Consider the following 22,245-nt stretch of genomic DNA (forward strand, 5'->3'; position numbering starts at 1 on the left):
TAATAATAATTTTCGTGATATTAAGTATTTTCTAACAAACATTCATTTCAATTTAAAGAATTTACTAATTTCTTCAATCCATGATCATTCCTATTGTTGCAAAAGAAAAATCAGTTGCTTCCTTTAATACATGACAAATCTATCGGCCAGCATTGCATAGAGCTGTGCCGGAAAAATTTTAAGTAAGAGCAGATATATTCGCCGTTTTTATTGTGGTAAGAATTTTTGCTTTTTTATTCAGAATGATCTTACAAGGCCATGACGCAGCACTGCTGTCGTCCAAAATTTACCGGGTTACTGAATTTATTTTTTATTACGAGGTTTAGGAATTTTTCTGTTTCGAGCTTACATTAAATGAGAAAAGAATTTTGTGGGTACATTAAATGGGAAACAAATTTTGTGTGTAGGTTAAATGTGAATGAATTCCTGTATGGAGGTTATAAATGGCAACCAATTTTGCTCTGAGGTTACGCAAAAATCAGAATCATTATCCATAATATTTTATTTTATTATTTTTTGTGGGGAGGTTACACTTGGCTTAGTATAACTATCCTTAATATTTATTACTTTTATTTTATTTTGTGGGAAGATTACACCCCTAACCAACAACCGGCCATGCCTGGGACCGAGCGGAACCAGCTTTCATGAGAAAATGCAACAGAACTACAGCCTGCCCTTCGAAGAGCTCTCGCTTGACATTAATGAAGTTGCAAATAGCTGTGATTTGGGGTCGATAGAACGGACGTTACAGGGTGTCTGCCTCAGAGCTGACCTTTTTATGAGAAAATGCAACGGAATGTGACGGTCCATTGTGTCACTGTTGTATCAACAGCTGCTCAGATTGCTGCTGCAGATGCAGTTACCATGCGCCAGAGCAATACGTCCAACACGATGGTCTTACGTTTCTGTAATGCCATGTGGCCATACAGCGCCTGGTTTTCTGGCGATCGTGTATTCTCGTGACCATTGCTGCCAGCAATCATGTACAGTGGGTACATTCCTGTCAAGTCTTTTTACAATACTGCAGAAAGAACACCCTGAATGTCGTAGGCGTACTAAGGACCTCGTTCAAACTTAGTGAGACGTTGATAATGGCATCTTTGCCACCTTAAAGGCATTCTTGATTAACGTCAACTCCCCACGTTCGATCTCAAAGGTAACAAGTGTTTACGACCGTTAACGATAACCAGATTTTGCCATGCTAATGCGACTAGTGTGAAATCTGAGGGGTTGTTCTGAGGGAGGAGACCAGACAGCGAGGTCATCGGTCTCATCGGATTAGGGAAGGACGGAGAAGAAAGTCGACCGTGCCCTTTCAAAGGAACCATCCCGGTATTTGCCTGGAGCGATTTAGGGAAATCACGGAAAACCTAAATCAGGATGGCCGGACGCGGGATTGAACCATCGTCCTCCCGAATGCGAGTCCAGTGTGCTAACCACTGCGCCACCTCGCTCGGTGTGAAATTTGAATAGATATTATCTTACATACATAGAAACAGCCAACCAACTTTCGTTTATGTCGCACAACTCCTTGGTGCTGCGATTTTTTGTCCGTCAGCGTAATTGGTTCATTTCACCGCCCCCACCTCCCCCCGATTCAGGTAATACAGTTGCAGAACTGTTCAAAGAAAACTTGAGTGTCATTTCAAGTAGGTACACCACTCATACAACTATAGCTGGCGGTGACGTCTGTTTACCCTCGATATGTTGGCTAAAATACACGTTTAAAGTCGGTGGTAGGCACTGAACTCGTCCGAAACAGTACTTCTCAGAAAATTACATTGAACAGTTACAAAATTGTTAAGGCTTTCGTGGCCACTTGTTGACAAACTGCCTATTGGCTTCTGTCTCGGGTTCTTCGGCCGACGTTCATCTAATGATTTTTCTGACGTTTCGCCAGCACGAGTGGCTGGCATTGTCAAAGCTTCACCCTCCATTGCCGGTGGTGAACCAGCCACTCGTGCTGGCGAAACGTCAGAAAAATCATTAGATGAACGTCGGCCGAAGAACCCGAGACAGAAGCCAATAGGCAGTTTGTCATTGAACAGTTAGTTCATTAGCCCACTGGAAGTGTAAATAGTTGGGAGAACATACTTGACCACTTTAGCAACGCATAATAAGGAGCAAATAGTGAGCATCATGACGGGTACAAACATTATTTTTTATTTTTATTTACACGTCAAGATCCTTAGAACCAAATTGAGGAGCAAATCTCCAAGGTCGTGGAACGTGTCAGTATATGAAATTAAAACATAGAAGTAATAACAGATAAAAATAAAAATTTTATGAACCCGAAAAATTTAATCCATAATTTAAGTAAACGCAATCAGCAATACAACAAGAATCAGGTTAATTTTTGAAGGAACTCCTCGACAGAATAGAAGGAGTGATCCATGAAGAAACTCCTCAGTTTCGATTTGAAAGCGCGTGGATTACTGCTAAGATTTTTGATTTAGAGTGGTAGCTTATTGAATATGGATGCAGCAGTATACTGCACACCTTTCTGCACAAGAGTTAAGGAAGTCCGATCCAAATGCAGGTTTTATTTCTGCCGAGTGTTAAGTGAGTGAAAGCTGCTTATTCTTGGGAATAAGCTAATGTTGTTAACAAGAAATGGCAATAAGGAATATATATACTGAGAGGCCAATGTCAAAATACCCAGACTCGTGATCAGGGGTCGACAAGAGGTTCGCTAACTTATTCCACTTATTGCCCGAACCGCCCGTTTCTGAGCCAAAAATATCCTTTTAGAGTAGGAAGTGTTAACCAAAAATATAATATCATACGACAAAGGGGAATGAAAATAAGCAAAGTAGACTAATTTTCGTATCGAACGATCACCGTTCGAATGCTAAAAATGGCAGCATTAAACCTTTGAACAAGATCCTGAACGTGGGCTTTCCACGACAGTTTACTATGTATCTGAACACCTAGAAATTTGAACTGTTCAGTTTCACTAATCATATGCCCATTATGTGAAATTAAAACGTGAGGTTTTGTTGAATTATGTGTTAGAAGCTCTAAAAACTAAGTCTTACTGTGATTTAGCATTAGTTTATTTTCTAAAAGTCTTGAACTTAAGTCCCCGTAATACTAGAGGGCATATCATTTACATAAGCCGGTCGGGGTGGCCGAGCGGTTCTAGGCGCTTCAGTCTGGAACCGCGCGACCGCTACGGTCGCAGGTTCGAATCCTGCCTCGGGCATGGATGTGTGTGCTGTCCTTAGGTTAGTTGGGTTTAAGTATTTATACGTTCTAGGGGACTGATGAACTTAAGTCCCATAGTGCTCAGAACCATTTGTAAAAGAAAACAAAACTCCAAGATTGGAGAGGTATTAAACAAGCTCGGAATTTATGACGAGATAATCTTAATATCATGCAGAAAATCAGAAGAGATTCTGGTCGCATTTAAAGAAAATCAGCGGCAAGACGCAATCAATACCCTCACCACATGATGAAAATTTTGGTGTTTCTGATGACAGTGCCACAAAAACAGATTTACAGAATACTGTTTTCCGAAATTACTTCACCAACGAAGGCGAAGTAATTATTCCAGAATTCGAGACAAGAACAACTGCCAACATGATTTACGTAGAAGTACATATCCTCGTTGTAACGAAGGAGCTTAGAACACTTGAAAGCAGATTGTATACCAGTCAGGTTCCTTTCAGACTATGCTGATACAATAGCTCCATACATAGCAATCACATAAGACTGCAAGTCACCCCAATCCCAAAAAAGGAAATAGGGTTGGTCCATTGAATTACAGACGCATAACGCTAGCGTCGTTTTGCAGTAGGTATTTGGAACACACAATGAGGTGATAAAAGTCATGGAATACCTTCTGATATCATGTCAAACTTCTTTTTGTCCAACGTAGTTGCAGCAACTCGATGTAATATTGACTCAACAAATCGTTGGAAGTCCCCTGCAGAAATTCTGAGCCATGCTACCCCTATAGCTGTCCATAATTACGAAAGTGTTATCAGCGCGAACTAAGCGCTCGATTATGTCCCATAATTATTCTATGGGATTCATGTTTGGCGATCTAGGTAGACAAATTATTCGCTCAAACCGTCAAGAATGTTCTTCTAATTGCGAATGATTAGGGCCCGGTGACATAACGCATTGTCATCCATAAAAATTCCATCTTTGTTTGGGAATGTGAAGTTCATGAATGGCAGCAAATGGTCTCCAAGTAGCAGACATAACCAGTTCCAGCCAATGATAGGTTCAGTTGGACCAGAGGACCAAGTCCTTTCCATAGAAACACAGACCACACAATTACGGACCCACCGCCTGCTTGTGCAACGTCTTGTTGACATCTTGGATCTATGGCTTGGTTGTCTGCGCCACACTCGAACCCTAGCATTAGCTATTAGAAAACTGAAATCGGGACATCTAATCAGGCCGTGGTTTTCCAGTCGTCTAGGGTCTAACCGATATGGTGACAAGCCCAGAAGAGGTGCTGCAGGCGATGTCATGCTGTTATCAAGGGCTCTAGCGTCGCTCGTCTGCTGCCGTAGCACATTAACGCCAGATTTCGCAGCGATGACCTAACAGATACGTTCGCCGTACGTACAGCATTGGTTTATAGGGTTATTTCAAGCAGTGAAATAAAATGAGCGTGTGGCATGGTTGGCCGAGCGGCCCATCCGGGGAAGTTCGGCTGCCAAGTGGAAGTCTTGTTTCAGTCGACGCCACATTGGGCGACTTGCGTGCCGGTGATGAGGATGAAATGATGATGAGGACAACACAACACCCAGTGCACGAGTGGAGAAAATATCCCACCTGGCCGGGAATCGAACCCGGGCCCGCTGCATGGGCCCCAAGCACGTTAGTACTCAGTTAAGCAGGCGGACACTTCAAGCAGTGTTGCTTGTCTTCTAGCACTTGCAACTACCCGCAAACGTCGCTGCTTTCAGTCGTTAAGTAAAGGCCATTGGCCACTGCGTTGCGCGTGGTGAGACACTATGGACCTCAGGATACTGAGTTCCCTAACGTTTCCGAAATGAAATGTCCCTGCGTCTAGCTCCAACTCCCATTTCGCGTTCGATGTCTATTAATTCCCGTCATGTGGCCCCAACAACGTCTAAAACCTTTTCACACGGATCATCTGAACACAGATGACAGCTCCGCCGATGCACTGCCTCTGAGTACGCGATCTACCCCCATCTGTATGTGTGCATTTCGCTATCCCATGAATTTTGTCACCTCGATGTAGACTGTGATCCAGAATCATGAATTACCTCAAAGAAAATCATTTATTGAGCAAAAGCCAACACGGATTCAGAAAATATCGTCCTTCAGAACCGTAACTGGCTCTTTTTCCTCACTGTTGCATGCCAACCATGGATAGGGCAGTAAAACGGGTAAAACATTCAAAGTCCCAGAGCGAAGCTATCTCACTGTATTATGACCAACCATTCATCCTCATCATCGGCCCAAGCCACCCAATGTGGCGCCGAATGAAATAAGACTTGCACTTGGCGGCCGAACCCGAGTAGGACATCCCGACCAACAACGCCATACGATCTTTTCATTTTCATGACACGAGGCTGCTGCAATGACAGCATTTCTCCACCGAGACTTCGTCAGGGTGAAACAAAAGATCGGCGTTTGTGGTGAGCCAGGAAGCAGATGTCAGCGGAATGTAATGGGTCAGAGCAACTAAACAGGTTCGCGTCACCTGCGTTATGTGACGAAAGAAAGGCTAAGGCGAATGCAGCAAACTTGTGAAATGCTCTTATGAACCCTCGCTGAGCATGTACAGCAGAGACAAAACTGCTGATACCTACGTAACAGCAAGCCCTATGCGGTCACGACAAAACACTAGGCTCTACGTCGCTCCATTAATACCACAGCAATTTAGCTCGTAAGGCAGTCGCTCAGAAGGGTTGAAGGCGTACATGACGTTCTCACTCGATTCCTTGATTGCAGCGAAGTAATGTCTGGCACAAGTCCGTCGCAGATTTCCTACACGCTGCGGACAACAATAGTCGCTGCTAGGAGAGATGGCTGCCTCGCCATGATCACCAATAGCAGAGTCCAGCACCACAGTCTGCCTCTGTCGCTGAAGGCAGGACCTGGTGGTCTTTCTCTCCCACCACCATCAGAACACCAGCAGACTGAATAGGGCCAAAGTCGTCGAACTTCACAACTTCACGGGAACCGTCATCGTGGTTAGGCGGATGACGAAGAAGGATGGTGAGCGGGAGGGGACAGAGCACCTCCCGATACAAGCGTGACTGAGTTCAATACACGCGCCGCAGTCACTCACTGCCGTGCCGTCGCGGTGCAGTCGGGACCGGAGCCATCGCAAGCTGCGACCCGCCTTTGCAGCAGTCGGCGGGAACGAAGTGTGCCGTGTCAGCTGCCGCGAGCGGGCTGAAGGCCGCTTACAGCGCAATTCCTCATCGGGCATTGACAGACAATGCCAGCCACGAGTCACGACGCTACATGTATGGAAATAAATAACTAATTCTGAATCTTCTTTTATTCCTTGCTTCTGTGGTGTTACCTTGAAGCTGTGAGAAAGGAGGAAAGGCGCTCCAAGGCTCGGAAGCAGAGGCGATGCTGACGGCAGACGAAACTAGGAGAGATATTGTTACATGAAGCCGTAACGGGAGAACCTTGCGAAAATGCAGACGCCGCCAGACACGGTCTCAGGGCGTTAGTTACTCTTCAAGGAATTAACATGTAACTTCATATTGTGGGGCGGCGGGTGGAATTTAATTGTTATATTATGTTGTTTTGTTTTTCCCGGCCGATGCACCATATGTGGGGCGGCGGGTGGAATTTATTGTTGTTAAATGTAGAATGTTATGTAGAAAGATACATTTCCCGGCCGATTAACCATACGTGGGGCGGCGTGTGGAATTAATTGTTATAAAAATGTTCCTATTATTTATGCAGTCTTTTGCCGTTCTCAACACTGGCTCTCTAACTACAATATTGGCAACCAGAAAGTGATTAGCAAAACGTGAAGCCTGTAATTAGAATTCCTAGTGCCCACTCCATCTGAGAAATACACTTATAGCTACAGCTTATAGCTCTGAGGAATTAGGAGATTGTCTGGGATTCATAATCAAAAACGATTCTCTATAAAAGGTTCACTATATTCTGAAAGTCACAGACGAAAAAGAATCCACACAATCCAACTACCAGAGCAGTTCAGAGTCTAATGCGCTGATGCAATTATAACTGTTCAAATTAAATGTTTAAGTGAATGCTCGCCATAATTTGATGATAATGTTCATCAAACGCCACGCTAAATAATGGTAGAATGTGTCCCGCGGCGGCACGTGAAAATACGACATACGCAAGCTGAAGATAGATCATTAAAGTCATCCCAGAATTAATACTTCACTCGAAAACGATTTCATGGTTACTCGTATCCCGAGTAACTCATTACGGCATCCGAGGCTGTTTACAGCAATGATACCGACACGACGCGACTCTCGGCGCAGGTGGTGTGCTACTCAGCGTCTGAAGACAACTGGGGCCCTTTTCTCCCGCGCCGCGTTCTTATATACACTCCTGGAAATGGAAAAAAGAACACATTGACACCGGTGTGTCAGACCCACCATACTTGCTCCGGACACTGCGAGAGGGCTGTACAAGCGATGATCACACGCACGGCACAGCGGACACACCAGGAACCGCGGTGTTGGCGGTCGAATGGTGCTAGCTGTTCAGCATTTGTGCACCGCCGCCGTCAGTGTCAGCCAGTTTGCCGTGGCATACGGAGCTCCATCGCAGTCTTTAACACTGGTAGCATGCCGCGACAGCGTGGACGTGAACCGTATGTGCAGTTGACGGACTTTGAGCGAGGGGGTATAGTGGGCATGCGGGAGGCCGGGTGGACGTACCGCCGAATTGCTCAACACGTGGGGCGAGAGGTCTCCACAGTACATCGATGTTGTCGCCGGTGGTTGGCGGAAGGTGCACGTGCCCGTCGACCTGGGACCGGACCGCAGCGACGCACGGATGCACGCCAAGACCATAGGATCCTACACAGTGCCGTAAGGGACCGCACCGCCACTTCCCAGCAAATTAGGGACACTGTTGCTCCTGGGGTATCGGCGAGGACCATTCGCAACCGTCTCCATGAAGCTGGGCTACGGTCCCGCACACCGTTAGGCCGTCTTCCGCTCACGCCCCAACATCGTGCAGCCCGCCTCCAGTGGTGTCGCGACAGGCGTGAATGGAGGGACGAATGGAGATGTGTCGTCTTCAGCGATGAGAGTCGCTTCTGCCTTGGTGCCAATGATGGTCGTATGCGTGTTTGGCGCCGTGCAGGTGAGCGCCACAATCAGGACTGCATACGACCGAGGCACACAGGGCCAACACCCGGCATCATGGTGTGGGGAGCGATCTCCTACACTGGCCGTACACCACTGGTGATCGTCGAGGGGACACTGAATAGTGCACGGTACATCCAAACCGTCATCGAACCCATCGTTCTACCATTCCTAGACTGGCAAGGGAACTTGCTGTTCCAACAGGACAATGCACGTCCGCATGTATCCCGTGCCACCCAACGTGCTCTAGAAGGTGTAAGTCAACTACCCTGGCCAGCAAGATCTCCGGATCTGTCCCCCATTGAGCATGTTTGGGACTGGATGAAGCGTCGTCTCACGCGGTCTGCACATCCAGCACGAACGCTGGTCCAACTGAGGCGCCAGGTGGAAATGGCATGGCAAGCCGTTCCACAGGACTACATCCAGCATCTCTATGATCGTCTCCATGGGAGAATAGCAGCCTGCATTGCTGCGAAAGGTGGATATACACTGTACTAGTGCCGACATTGTGCATGCTCTGTTGCCTGTGTCTATGTGCCTGTGGTTCTGTCAGTGTGATCATGTGATGTATCTGACCCCAGGAATGTGTCAATAAAGTTTCCCCTTCCTGGGACAATGAATTCACGGTGTTCTTATTTCAATTTCCAGGAGTGTATATAGCCGCGGTGCGGACGGCTAAGGGAACGCCTGATCAATTCCGCTCTCCCGACTAGCCGCTGGGCTAGTAATGCACCACTTTAAGTTATCGAATAAATCATTGCTTCATTTGCTGATGGCTGATGAAGCTCTCAATTTAAATGTGCATTCAGCACACAGATAAGTAATCATAATAAAAGTCTGACGTGGCTAAGTCAAATATTTTGGGCGAGAGAATTAATTTAATTACACTACGCGCAGTAGACGAGTTCTGAACTTGCTCTTTGGAGATACGCTATAGCTATAGTTTTATAGTTGTTCTGTTGAAACTTCTCACATCTTTATGATTATAGCGGATCTCCCTTTTACTTAAATTTAAACATCCTAGCCCTATTTATTAGCCTACTTAATCTATCTTGCTTCCTTAATTTCTAAGACAAAAACCAGAAAATCATGAATTGCAACTAAAATTTTAATTTATGAGATCCAGAATACTGTTTCTACTAAATTATTATGCAAAAGGAATCTAAATATAAATTTTTAAGTTTCTAGCTCTTTTCTGTTGCGCCTATGATTTTTACAGAAAAACGTCCAAATTTCGAAAATGGTTAAAGTTATTGAACTGACATTCAACACATATTGATTTAGTATTACTCCTGACATGCTAGAAACGTTTCAGGTTATTTACTTGATTTTTAAAGTAGGGACTAGGCTGGCACACAATGGAAAGACTGATGTGAATTTTATACGGCGTAAGTAGGCTGCTTCCCTACAATATCTCGTCTAGAGGCTGTGGTAGGTTGCCACCGTAGAACTTTGCAACTAACAGACACGTACCAGTGTATAAAGCCAGCTTGATACCAGCCCTGAGAACAGCAACGTCAGTAGACTCTCAAGGGTTAGGAAGAGAGCGGAAACGCCCAAAGAACTTTTGACCCAGCAGTCCTCGCTCCGGGGAGCCCGAGGGGCGGGGCTAAATGACGTATAACAATAATGTTGCAAGCCTTATTTAGCAGAGCAGTTACGTTTAGCTTCTAACAACCCTACCACAACAAAGATCAAAAATTAATTATGATTGTAGTGTTGCTCACGCTGCTAAATATTGCATTGTCGGGCAACAACAAAGTTATATTACGTGGCAGGTGTCATTAGAGCACAGTTAATAAAGTCATTTCTTGAAATAATGAATAAACTAGGCACTCATCTTTTCGTGTTTCCCACGCTGGTCTCGTTGTGAACTCATGGCTCAATCGTCGAAAATCTAGGTAGTGATGATTCCAAGCTCGGATGCATAGAGGCCTAGGTGTTATTCTGCGATATTCAAAAGTTTTATAGATGTGTTTCATAAACCATTCTTGAAGATTAAACTTTTGCAACGGTGATGTAAAAAAGTAATCAGCACTCCCAATTTAAGTTACACTTCGTTTTTATTACTTTTGTTGCAATATCACGTAGCTCGTTCCAAAACATCACTTCACAATATAAAACATACTGTTAAAGTTCACATTTCATAAACTGACTACAATTTGCGTCTTTTTAACATGACGACCAAAGCTTGACTCTCTAATAGCCGCTTACGCGCCCAAAAATCAGAGTTACAAGTACGTCAATGATCATAGTGACAAAAGAAAGAATACACATAAGAATAATATCATTGCAATATATTAACGTCGATGTATCGAAGTACCTCTACATTAATGAAATCAAATCTGAATGTTGTCACAGAAATATGTTAACTATTTTACAGAAACACAGTAGAATATTGCTAGTATCGAGAGGTTGAGGTGAGGTGCCGTAATGGGTACGTAATTCAAGTACCATTACAAGCTTTCAGCTGAACAATGTTGATACCAAATACGGACTTAGTTAGTGCAACTGCATTAACATCCCCGCCTTAGCAGTAGTAGAGGGGACCTAACTAAACCGTGGTTGGCAGGCACCTGCAAGAGACCTACGGGATTGGCTGGATGGCTTTAAGTGGGAAAAACAGTGCCCCCACGTGACTCTTTAAAACCCCTAGATTCCGCATTTTGGTGGAGTTCTCAGTCAGACGATCTGGGCGCCGAATCCGCGTCCGTCGACTCCAGCCTCGGTCAAGCTCCGGGTAAGTCTGCTCTCTCGCTTGGAGTGCCTCAGTGAACAGTGTCACATTCAGTACGTTTTGTTTTGCAACTGAGTTGTTGCCTTAGGATGCTTCTAGTGTTTGCTACTGTGGTTAGCACCCACTCCTGGGACTTTTGCACTGGCTTCTGTTGTAACGGTGTTATTCATGGTTTTTCTAACCCTAGAACTAGCGTCCAGTATATTAGTTAGTCCTGTCTGGAATAGACAACTATTTCAAAACCCTGTTTGTCTAAGAATCTCCACAACGAGTTCACTACCGAGTCTCACCACCTGCATTTCTAGTAAATGCCTGTACCAGTGATGGCTCAGATAGAAGAAAACAATCAAATGCCTTATCTCTGAATTGTCCTTCTGCCTTCTGCTCTGTACCGCTCGGGAGTGCAGACTCTCCCACCTATGTTAGGATACCACACTACGCCTACCGGCAACCACAGGTCACTAAAATTGAAGCGTCCCCTTTTGAACAATTATACAAGACTGTGCTTAAACTGTCACACAATATTTTTAGCGCAACGCAATCTGACTTTCAAAAATCCCTACAAAAGAATGGCCCTGACTAACATTAACCTATACCTTTCACAAATCACTTACCTCACAAAAATCTTGGTTACTCTAGCTACTGCAATAAAGCGAGCGCCACTACTGCCAGCTAAATAAAAGATTCAAACTACAGAAGGCACTACCTACTGATAGCCATAGTTAGCAAATGAAAGAATTTATTTCATTTACCTTAATAGTCATAATATATATAGCAGTTCATGACAGTCTTACAAATTTCAAAACTCCGCCATCTCTCTCCCCACATCCGCCACTGCTGGCGGCTCACCTCCAACTGCGCAACGCTACGCGCTGTTAACATCCAGCTGCCCAATACTACAATGGCAGACAACAATGCAAACTAGCCACAGACTGCACACAGCACAGCCAGTGATTTTCATACAGAGCACTACGTGGCGTTACCAATAAGAAAACCTAAACAGCCTACTTACACCATCCTTCCGAGGAAAACTGACATAGAGTGGACTGATACACTGCCTCCCGACAAAGAATCATCTCTACTCACTCACTTCCAATAGTCATATCACGAAATAATGAGTGCTGTTGACAGATAATGTGCAACTGATTCCATATTTTTAGATTTCCATATGGCTTTTGCCACCATTCCTCACAAGTGGCTTCTAATAAAATTGTTTGCTTACGGGAGTTCGTCTTAGTTGTGCGCTGGATTCGTGATTTCTGTGAGAAGGGTCACAGTTCGCAGTAATGGACAGAAAATCATCGAGTAAAACAGAAGTAATATCTGGCGTTCCCCAAAGAAGTCTTATAGGCTCAAAATGGCTCAAATGGCTCTAAGCACTATGGGACTTAACATTTGAGGTCATCAGTCCCCTAGACATAGAACTACTTAAACCTAACTAACCTAAGGACATCACACACATCCATGTCCGAGGCAGGATTCGAACCTGCGACCGTAGCAGCAGCGCGGTTCCGGACTGAAGCGCCTAGAACCGCTCGGCCACCGAGGCCGGCTGTTATAGACCGTCTGTGGTTCCTTAGCTACATAAACGATACAGGAGTCAATCTGAGCAATTTTCTGAAGTTTCTGCAAATGATGCTGCAATTTTCAATCTCGTAAAGGCGTCAGATGATAGGAACCAGCTGAAACATGACAAGATATCTGTTTGGTGCGAGAAGTGGTAACCGACTCTAAAAAATGAAAGTATGAAGTCATCGACATGATGTCCACTAAATTTCGGTTACACAAAAAATCACACAAATCTAAAGGCTTTCAATTCAGTTAAATTCTTGGGGATTACAATTACGTACAACTTAAAGTGGAAAGACGACATAGACAATGTTGTGGGGAAAGCAAACCAAAGACTGCGATGTATTTGCAGAACACTTAGAAAATTCGACAGATCTACTAAGGAGACTGCTCACACTACACTTGTCCATCCTCTTCTGGAGTATTGCTGTGCGGTGTGCGATACGTAGGAGATAGGTTTGATGGAGGACATCGAAAAAATCCTAAGAAGGGCAGCTCGTATTTATCATCGCGAAACAGGGGTGTGAGAGTGCCACAGACCCACAACGGCAAAAAAAAAAAGCGTTTTTCGTTTCAATCATCATTTTTCTCACGAGAGTGTGAAAATATTGTATGGCGACCATCAACATAGGGAGAAATGATAATCGCCATAAAATAAGATAAATCAGAGCTCACACGGAAAGATTTACGTGTTCGTTTTACGCACGCGCTGGTAGAGAGTGGAACGGTAGAAGATAGCTTGAAGGTGATTCGATGAACCCTCTGCCAGGCACTTAATTGTGAGCTGCAGAGTAATCATGTGGATGTAAATGAATGAGGTGCAAAGATCTTGTTAATGTGGTTGATATTAGATATGACCAGACGATGCGATGAAAATTATCCCGTCCATACCTTCACACATAACCTCCGTTGATTGTTTCTAACCATCGACGCACTGATTTTCGTGTGCCTAAATATGCATTTACTACTGAACACGGAATTGTCGATGAATAGCATCAAAGATGGTAATTGTGGCTGCTGTAGATGGCACTGTAAACACATTTACGCAAAGTGGACCAAATGTCGGTAGTTCTGCACTACTACAGTCTGAACCTCCTGCAGTTGTTCAAGAAAAACACTCTACAAATTAGCATGATTGCTCAAAACTTGCGATACTTCGTGGGTGCTGGAGCACAGCTCCTCTCTGAAGTTTCTCAAACGTCCTTCTCAAACACGATCTGGATAATTTCGATACCTGTGCACTGGACAGGTCGTGACGACGTCAACAACGATACTGCGTTGTTACATATCACAACTGTCCTAGTACAACAACAATAAAGGGTAACAGGATTGCCGGCCGCGGTGGTCTAGCGGTTCTAGGCGCTCAGTCCGGAATCGCGCGACTGCTACGGTCGCAGGTTCGAATCCTGCCTCGGGCATGGCTGTGTGTGATGTCCTTAGGTTAGTTAGGTTTAAGTAGTTCTAAGTTCTAGGGGACTGGTGGCCACAGATGTTAAGTCCCATAGTGCTCAGAGCCATTTGAACCATTTGGTAACAGGATTACTCAGCGCATTCGCAGTCCGTGCGTCCACTTTACGGTAATGGCTAAGGGCAGCACAACTATTTACACTGAAGAGCCAAAGAAACTGATACACAGACCTAATACCTTGTACGGCCCCCGCGAGGACGCAAAAGTGCCGCGACACGACGTGCCATGGACTCGACTAGTGTCTGAAATAGCGCTGGAAGAAATGGACAACATGAATCCTGCAGGGATGTCCATAAATACGTAAGATGGGGCGGAGATCTCTTCTGAACAGCGCGTTGAAGGCATCTCAACGTCTGGAGAGTTTGGTGGCCAGCGAAAGTGTTTAAACTCAGAAGAGTGTTCCTGGAGCCGCTCTGCAACAATTCTGCTGGAACTGCCCAAGTCCGTCGGAATGCACAATTGACATGAAAGGTACCTGGTGATCAGACAGGATACTTACGTACGTGTCACTTGACAGAGTCGTATCTAGACGGATCACTCCAACTGCACACGCTCCATACAGAGTCCAGGGATTCATGTGGTTGTCTCCATATCGATAGACGTCTGTCCTCTCGATAGAATTTGAAACGAGACTCGTCCGACCAGGCAACATGTTTCCATTCATTGACAGTCCAATGTCGGCCTTGACGGGTCCAAGCGAGGCGTAAAGCTTTGTGTCGTGGAGTCATCAAGAGTACACGATTGGGCTTTCGGCTCCGAAAGCCCGTATTGATGATGTTTCGTTGAATGGTTCGCACGCTGACTCTTGATGGCCCACCATTGAAATCTGCAGCGATTTGCGGAAGCGTTGCACTGCTGTCACGTTGAACGATTCTCTTCAATCGGCGTTGGTCCCTTTCTTGCAGGATCTTTTCCCGGTCACAGCCACGTCGAAGTTTTGATGTTTTACCGCATTTGTGATATTCAAGGTCCACTCGTGAAATCTTCCTACGGGAAAATTCCCACTTCATTGCTACCTCGGAGATGCTGTCCCATCCCTCGTGCGCCGACTATAAGACCACTTATTTAATCCTTGATAACCCGCCATTGTTGCAGAATTAACCGAGCTGACAACTGCGCCAGACACTTTTTGTCTTATACAGGCGTTGCCGACCGGAGCGCCGTGTTCTGCCTGTATTACACATCTCTGTTTTTGAATGCTTATGCCAGTACCAGTTCCTCTGCGCTTCAGTGTGTGAAACCGAACATAATTCGAAGAAACGTTGATGCCACAGGTATTAAACTTCAACATGAACAGTGCCGAAATATCTTCGTAGAGGAGTTCGCTGTCCAAATACGACCAGTTTATCACCCGCATTCTCTTATAACCTTTTCCGGTGCTCTTACTACACACTCTGCTGAATCTAACTGACACCCAAAAGCTGGGTTTGGCATTAAACACCGTCAGCTTTCGTAGTAATTTTACGATATTCGTACTGATAAATGGTCAGTTCTTCTTTGCCGTTTCTTCTACGTAAACAAATGTGGCAAGTGCCTTATAATTCTTTTGAATATTTGATAAATCCTTCACGTTTTTTCTCCCCAGAAATACATGTTCGGCGTCCGCTAGACATGAATATTGTAATTACGTTTATGTCTTATTTCTTAAGGAGGGTAATCTTCCTATCTTCCTTAGTTTTTCGTTCAACGGCTCGAAAATCAACGGACTCATTCGAAATTGTTGTTGTGGTCTTCAGTCCTGCGACTGGTTTGATGCAGCTCTCCATGCTACCCTATCCTGTGCAAGCTTCTTCATCTCCCAGTACCTACTGCAGCCTACATCCTTCTGAATCTGCTTAGTGTATTCATCTCTTGGTCTCCCTCTACGATTTTTACCCTCCACGCTGCCCTCCAACACTAAATTGGTGAGCCCTCGATGTCTCAGAACATGTCCTACCAACCGATCCGTTCTTTTTGTCAAGTTGTGCCACATACTCCTCTTCTCCCCAATTCTATATAATACTTCATCATTAGTTATGTGACCTACCCATCTAATCTTAAGCATTCCTGTGTAGCACCACATTTCGAAAGCTTCTATTCTCTTCTTGTCCAAACTATTTATTGTCCATGTTTCACTTCCATACATGGCTACACTCCATACAAATACTTTCAGAAACGACTTCCTGACACTTAAATCTATACTCGATGTTAACAAATTTCTCTTCTTTAGAAACGCTTTCCTTGCCATTGCCAGTCTACATTTTATATCTTCTCTACTTCGACCAACATCAGTTATTTTGTTCCCCAAATAGCAAAACTCCTTTACTACTTTAAGTGTCTCATTTCCTAATTCAATTCCCTCAGCATCACCTGACTTAATTCGACCACATTCCATCATCCTCGTTTTGCTTTTGTTGATGTTCATCTTATATCCTCCTTTCAAGACACTGTCCATTCCGTTCAACTGCTCTTCCAAGTCCTTTGCTGCCTCAGATAGAATTACAATGTCATCGGCGAACCTCAAAGTTTTTATTTCTTCTCCATGGATTTTAATACCTACTCCAAATTTTTCTTTTGTTTGCTTCAGTGCTTGCTCAATATACAGATTGAATAACATCGGGGAGAGGCTACAACCCTGTCTCACTCCCTTCCCAACCACTGCTTCCCCTTCATGCCCCTCGACTCTTATAACTGCCATCTGGTTTCTGTACAAATTGTAAATAGCCTTTCGCTCCCTGTATTTTAACCCTGCCACCTTTAGAATTTGAAAGAGAGTATTCCAGTGAACATTGTCAAAAGCTTTCTCTAAGTCTACAAATGCTAGAAACGTAGGTTTGCCTTTCATTAATCTTTCTTCTAAGATAAGCCGTAAGGTCAGTATTGCTTCACGTGTTCCAACATTTCTACGGAATCCAAACTGATCTTCCCCGAAGTCAGCTTCTACCAGTTTTTCCATTCGTCTGTAAATAATTCGCGTTAGTATTTTGCAGCTGTGACCTATTAAACTGATAGTTCGGTAATTTTCACATCTGTCAACACCTGCTTTCTTTGGGATTGGAATTATTATATTCTTCTTGAAGTCTGAGGGTATTTCGCCTGTCTCATACATCTTGCTCACCAGATAGTAGAGTTAATGTCTACTCCCAGGGCCTTGTTTCGACTTAGGTCTTTCAGTGCGCTGTCAAACTCTTCAAGCAGTATCGTATCTCCCATTTCACCTTCATCTACATCTTCTTCCATTTCCATAATATTGCCCTCAAGTACATCGCCCTTGTATAGACCCTCTGTATACTCCTTCCACCTTTCTGCTTTCCCTTCTTTGTTTAGAACTGGGTTTCCATCTGAGCTCTTGATATTCATACAAGTGGTTCTCTTTTCTCCAAAGGTCTCTTTAACTTTTCTGTAGGCGGTATCTATCTTACCCCTAGTGAGATAAGCCTCTACATCCTTACATTTGCCCTCTAGCCATCCCTGCTTAGCCATTTTGCACTTCCTGTCGATCTCATTTTTGAGACGTTTGTATTCCTTTTTGCCTGCTTCATTTACTGCATTTTTATATTTTCTCCTTTCATCGATTAAGTTCAATATTTCTTCTGTTACCCAAGGAGTTCTACTAGCCCTCGTCGTTTTACCAATTTGATCCTCTGCTGCCTTCACTACTTCATCCCTCAGAGCCACCCATTCGTCTTCTACTGTTTTTCTTTCTCCCAGTCCTGTCAACTGTTCCCTTATGCTCTCCCTGAAACTCTGTACAACCCGTGGTTCTTTCAGTTTATCCAGGTCCCATCTCATTAAATTCCCACCTTTTTGCAATTTCTTCAGTTTTAATCTACAGTTCATAACCAATAGATTGTGGTCAGAGTCCACATCTGCCCCTGGAAATGTCTTACAATTTACAACCTGGTTCCTAAATCTCTGTCTTACCATTATATAATCTATCTGATACCTTTTAGTATCTCCAGGGTTCTTCCTTGTATACAGCCTTCTTTCATGATTCTTGAACCAAGTGTTAGCTATGATTAAGTTATGCTCTGTGCAAAACTCTACATGGCGGCTTTCTCTTTCATTTCTGTCCCCCAATCCATATTCACCTACTATGTTTCCTTCTCTCCCTTTTCCTACTCTCGAATTCCAGTCACCCATGACTATTAAATTTTCGTCTCCCTTCACTACCTGAATAATTTCTTTTATCCCATTATACATTTCTTCAATTTCTTCATCATCAGCAGAGCTAGTTGGCATATAAACTTGTACTACTGTAGCAGGCGTGGGCTTCGTGTCTATCTTGGCCACAATAAAGCGTTCACTATGCTGTTTGTAGTAGCTTACCCGCACTCCTATTTTTTATTCATTATTAAAGCTACTCCTGCATTACCCCTATTTGATTTTGGGTTTATAACCCTGTATTCACCTGACCAAAAGTCTTGCTCCTCCTGCCACCGAACTTCACTAATTCCCACTATATCTAACTTTAACCTATCCATTTCCCTTATTAAATTTTCTAATCTACCTGCCCGGTTAAGGGATCTGGCGTTCCACGCTCCGATCCGTAGAATGCCAGTTTTCTTTTTCCTGATAACGACGTCCTCCTGAGTAGTCCCCGCCCGGAGATCCGAATGGGGGACTATTTTACCTCCGGAATATTTTACCCAAGAGGACGCCATCATCAGTTATCCATACATTCGAAATAAAGCAGCTTTAAAGAATATTTATGCAACTATGGCAGGAAGTAAATAAATAGCAAGACAGAATGTTTCATGAGCACAGCGAGCCATCTGGAATTTTTCATATTACACGAAACACAAATAGTGGTGTGAGGCACAAATTGGCTGTTCTGCAGTAAAGCTTAGATAATCAGCATTTAAGTTTTAGTTTAATTCGACTTGTATCTGTTAAAAATAATATGCGGGATGTTGGAGACCAAATTTTGAAGTAGACTTTGGTTAACTGCAAATAGAGCTAAGTCTCCACAAGTTGTGTCTCTTACCTGCAGGGATTAAGTTTTGTATCGTATCATGTGTCTTCTTTGCGACCCAGTCATTTATCGTTTTCCTTGCTACGTCTGATTGATGAAAATTCACTTGTTCGACTCCCACTATAAATTTATCTGCAGATTGTAGAAATTCTTTCCGTAGTTCAAATCCAGCCTTCAGAAATATTCTATTAGCTATGTCGAGCAGTATGTCATCGGATGCCTGAAAAAGTGTATTCTCAGGGTAATACTGACATAAAATTAATAAACTCTAAAATTTGCACATAACAGTAATAAGGACAGACATGTCATGAGGTTACACATTTTTGTTTAACATTTGGTAACTGCTTACAAGGAAAAAGTGGTACTATTGCTGCATACAACATCTTTAAAAATGTACAGACAGAATTCTCCTGAAAATGACACTCACTATAAGGCGCTAAAAAATGCGGGAACAGCAGAAGGTACTTGTTAGGAGCACAGAAAAAGAATAATAAGTAGAAAACAATATGGAACCAGCGCGTGCTACGAAACGCGCAATATCTGGCATGAAATGCACATGGAGCAAAATTAATTAATGTTTTAATGAATTAAGGATGGGTACACCTTCCTGCAAGTACACAATTTATTGTTTTGTTTTACCATTCAAAAATGTTTCACGACAGGTGTGGCATCCTAAGAGGATTTTTCTTTTTTTTTCTGAAGTAGATGCATACAGGTTATTTTTATTTTAAGGAATATGATACATCAGATTCTGTTGTCGCTTAAATTGTGTGTGCACTTTATGTTTTATTTTACAATGTGTGCAAGCTTTGGCTGTCAACCAAAATCAGTTACAGGTCGAAGTTAGGACACCACGTCAGCTGCAAATATGAGGGATGTTATAAAATCTACATTGATTTTTTAACATCCCTCATGTTTGTAGATGACGTGGTGTCCTAACTTAGACCTATGGCTGCACTGACTTTTTAACATTCCTCACGTTTGCAGATGACATGGCGTACTAACTTTGACATGTTTTTAATTTTGGTTAACAGCCACAGGACGCGTGCAGTGTAAAATAAAACGTAAACTGCACACACTATTTAAATGACAACCGAATCTGATGTATCATATTCCTTAACCTAAAAATAAGCTTTATTTATGCGTTTCAGGATAATAATAGAAAACCCACTGGGGATATCACAATTGTGGTGAAACATGTTTGGTTGTTAAAGGCAAAGAATAACCTGTGTCCTTGTAAAAAGGTGGACCCAACCTTAATTCATTATTATTTTTCTGCAAGTACGGGAATTGAGATCAAAACTTCAATATGATGATTACTACTCGTCATATTTCAACTAAGTTGACCGAAGCCAAATGATATGAAAGCATTCACGAGTAGCAACAATTAGAATATGCTGCTCTGTGTGTATGTCCATAGCAATTCTGTGTTGTAGATGAATTTCAACCAGTTTGTGCGATTTTCTAAGAAGTGTCCCGTGAAGTTCTTCACACCTTAGTTTGAGCATTCGCTCCCACGCCCGGGTTCCCGGTTTCGATTCCCGGCAGGGTCAGGGATTTCCTCTGCCTCGTGATGGCTGGGTGTTGTGTGCTGTCCTTAGGTTAGTTAGGTTTAAGTAGTTCTAAGTTCTAGGGGACTGCTGACCATAGATGTTAAGTCCCATAGTGCTCAGAGCCATTTGAACCATTTGAGCATTCGCAAGATCACATATCCCAGCGTTTCTATGGCACAATTCAACCCGAGAGATGATGCTCGAACCATTACTCTAGTCATCTATATACACATTAGAGGTCCCTAGGATAGTTTCAAAAGTGCTTTATCATTGCGTGGGGAGTATGGGAGCACACTACAAACGACTGGAAAGCAGCGGAATAAGGCACGTGGCCCGTTCGCCATAGAATAAAAAAGTATTAGTCAGTCAGCAGTTCTTCGTTATCCATTCTTCCCACCTAATGTATAGAATTCTGCTACACCAACACATTCTGAAGACTGTATTCTCGTCTTCTTAATAATATTCATCGGACGCGTTTCAATACGATTTAAGGCTGCGCTCCAAAAGTCAACTTAGCTGAAGTCTTAAACTGAAACAATTCCGTAATAATGACGATTCACAGGTATTTGCAAATACCGGTTGCACTGCATTTCTGTAGACATTGCACTTTCGAAGGAGATGCAGATATATTTCAGTAATACACTGAGGTGACAAAAGTCATGGGTTATCGCCTAATATCGTATCAAATCTCCTCTTACCGTGGGCAGTGCAGCAACTCGACATGGCATGGACTCAATAAGTCGTTGGAAGTCTCTTGCAGAAATATTCAGCCATGCTGCCTCTGTAGCCGTCCAGAATAGCCAAAGTATTGCCAGTGCAGGATTTTGTGTACCAACTGACCTGTCGATTATGTACCACAAATGTTCCATAGGATTCACGTCTGGCGATCTGGATAGCCAAATCTATCGCTCGAACTGTCCAAGATGGCGCATTGTCATCCATAAAAATTCTGTCGCTGAATGGCTGCAGATGATCACCAAGTAGCTGAACATAACCATTTCCAGTCAATTATCGGTTCAGTTGGATCAAAGTACCCAGTCTATTCTATGTAAACACAACCCACGCTGCCGGCCGGGGTGGCCGAGCGGTTCTAGGCGCTAGAGTCTGGAACCGCGCGACCGCTACGGTCGCAGGTTCGAATCCTGCCTCGGGCATGGATGTGTGTGATGTCCTTAGGTTAGTTAGGTTTAAGTAGTTCTAAGTTCTAGGGGACTGATGACCTCACATGTTACGTCCCATAGTGCTCAGAACCATTTGAACCATTTTTCCAACGGTCAACGGCCTTGCCGCAGTGGTAACGCCGGTTCCCGTCATATCACTGAAGTTAAGCACTGTCTGGCTGGGCTAGCACTTGGATGGGTGACCATCCGGTCTGCCGAGCGCTGCTGACAAGCGGGGTGCACTCAGCCCTTGTGAGACAAACTGAGGAGCTACTTGATTGAGGAGTAGCGGCTCCGGTCTCGGAAACTGACATACGGCCGGAAGAGCGGTGTGCTGACCACATGCTACTCCATAACCGCATCCAGAGACGCCTATAGGCTGAGAATGACACGGCGGCCCGGCCTTCATGGACTCTTCGAGAGGAGTTAAGTGTCCAACGGATATGGTCACGAGCGTAGGAGAAGTTCTGCAGGCGATGTTGTGCTGTTAGCAGAGGCACT

General features: G+C 43.9%; 1 protein-coding gene across 1 annotated transcript in view; it reads right to left on the reverse strand.

Annotated features, from left to right (window-relative positions):
- Positions 1-22,245, reverse strand: part of LOC126456637 (serpin B3-like) — a gene marked incomplete at its 5' end in the record, with an annotated part of 75,991 nt that overhangs the window by 49,809 nt on the left and 3,937 nt on the right. The window contains one exon of the mRNA XM_050092380.1: positions 19,044-19,251. Within this exon, the coding sequence (XP_049948337.1) occupies positions 19,044-19,251 (208 nt within the window). The remainder of the gene's footprint in view (positions 1-19,043; positions 19,252-22,245) is intronic.

The sequence above is a fragment of the Schistocerca serialis genome, chromosome 2 (genome assembly GCF_023864345.2).
Source record: "Schistocerca serialis cubense isolate TAMUIC-IGC-003099 chromosome 2, iqSchSeri2.2, whole genome shotgun sequence".
In the NCBI taxonomy this organism is placed as follows: Eukaryota; Metazoa; Arthropoda; class Insecta; order Orthoptera; family Acrididae; genus Schistocerca; species Schistocerca serialis.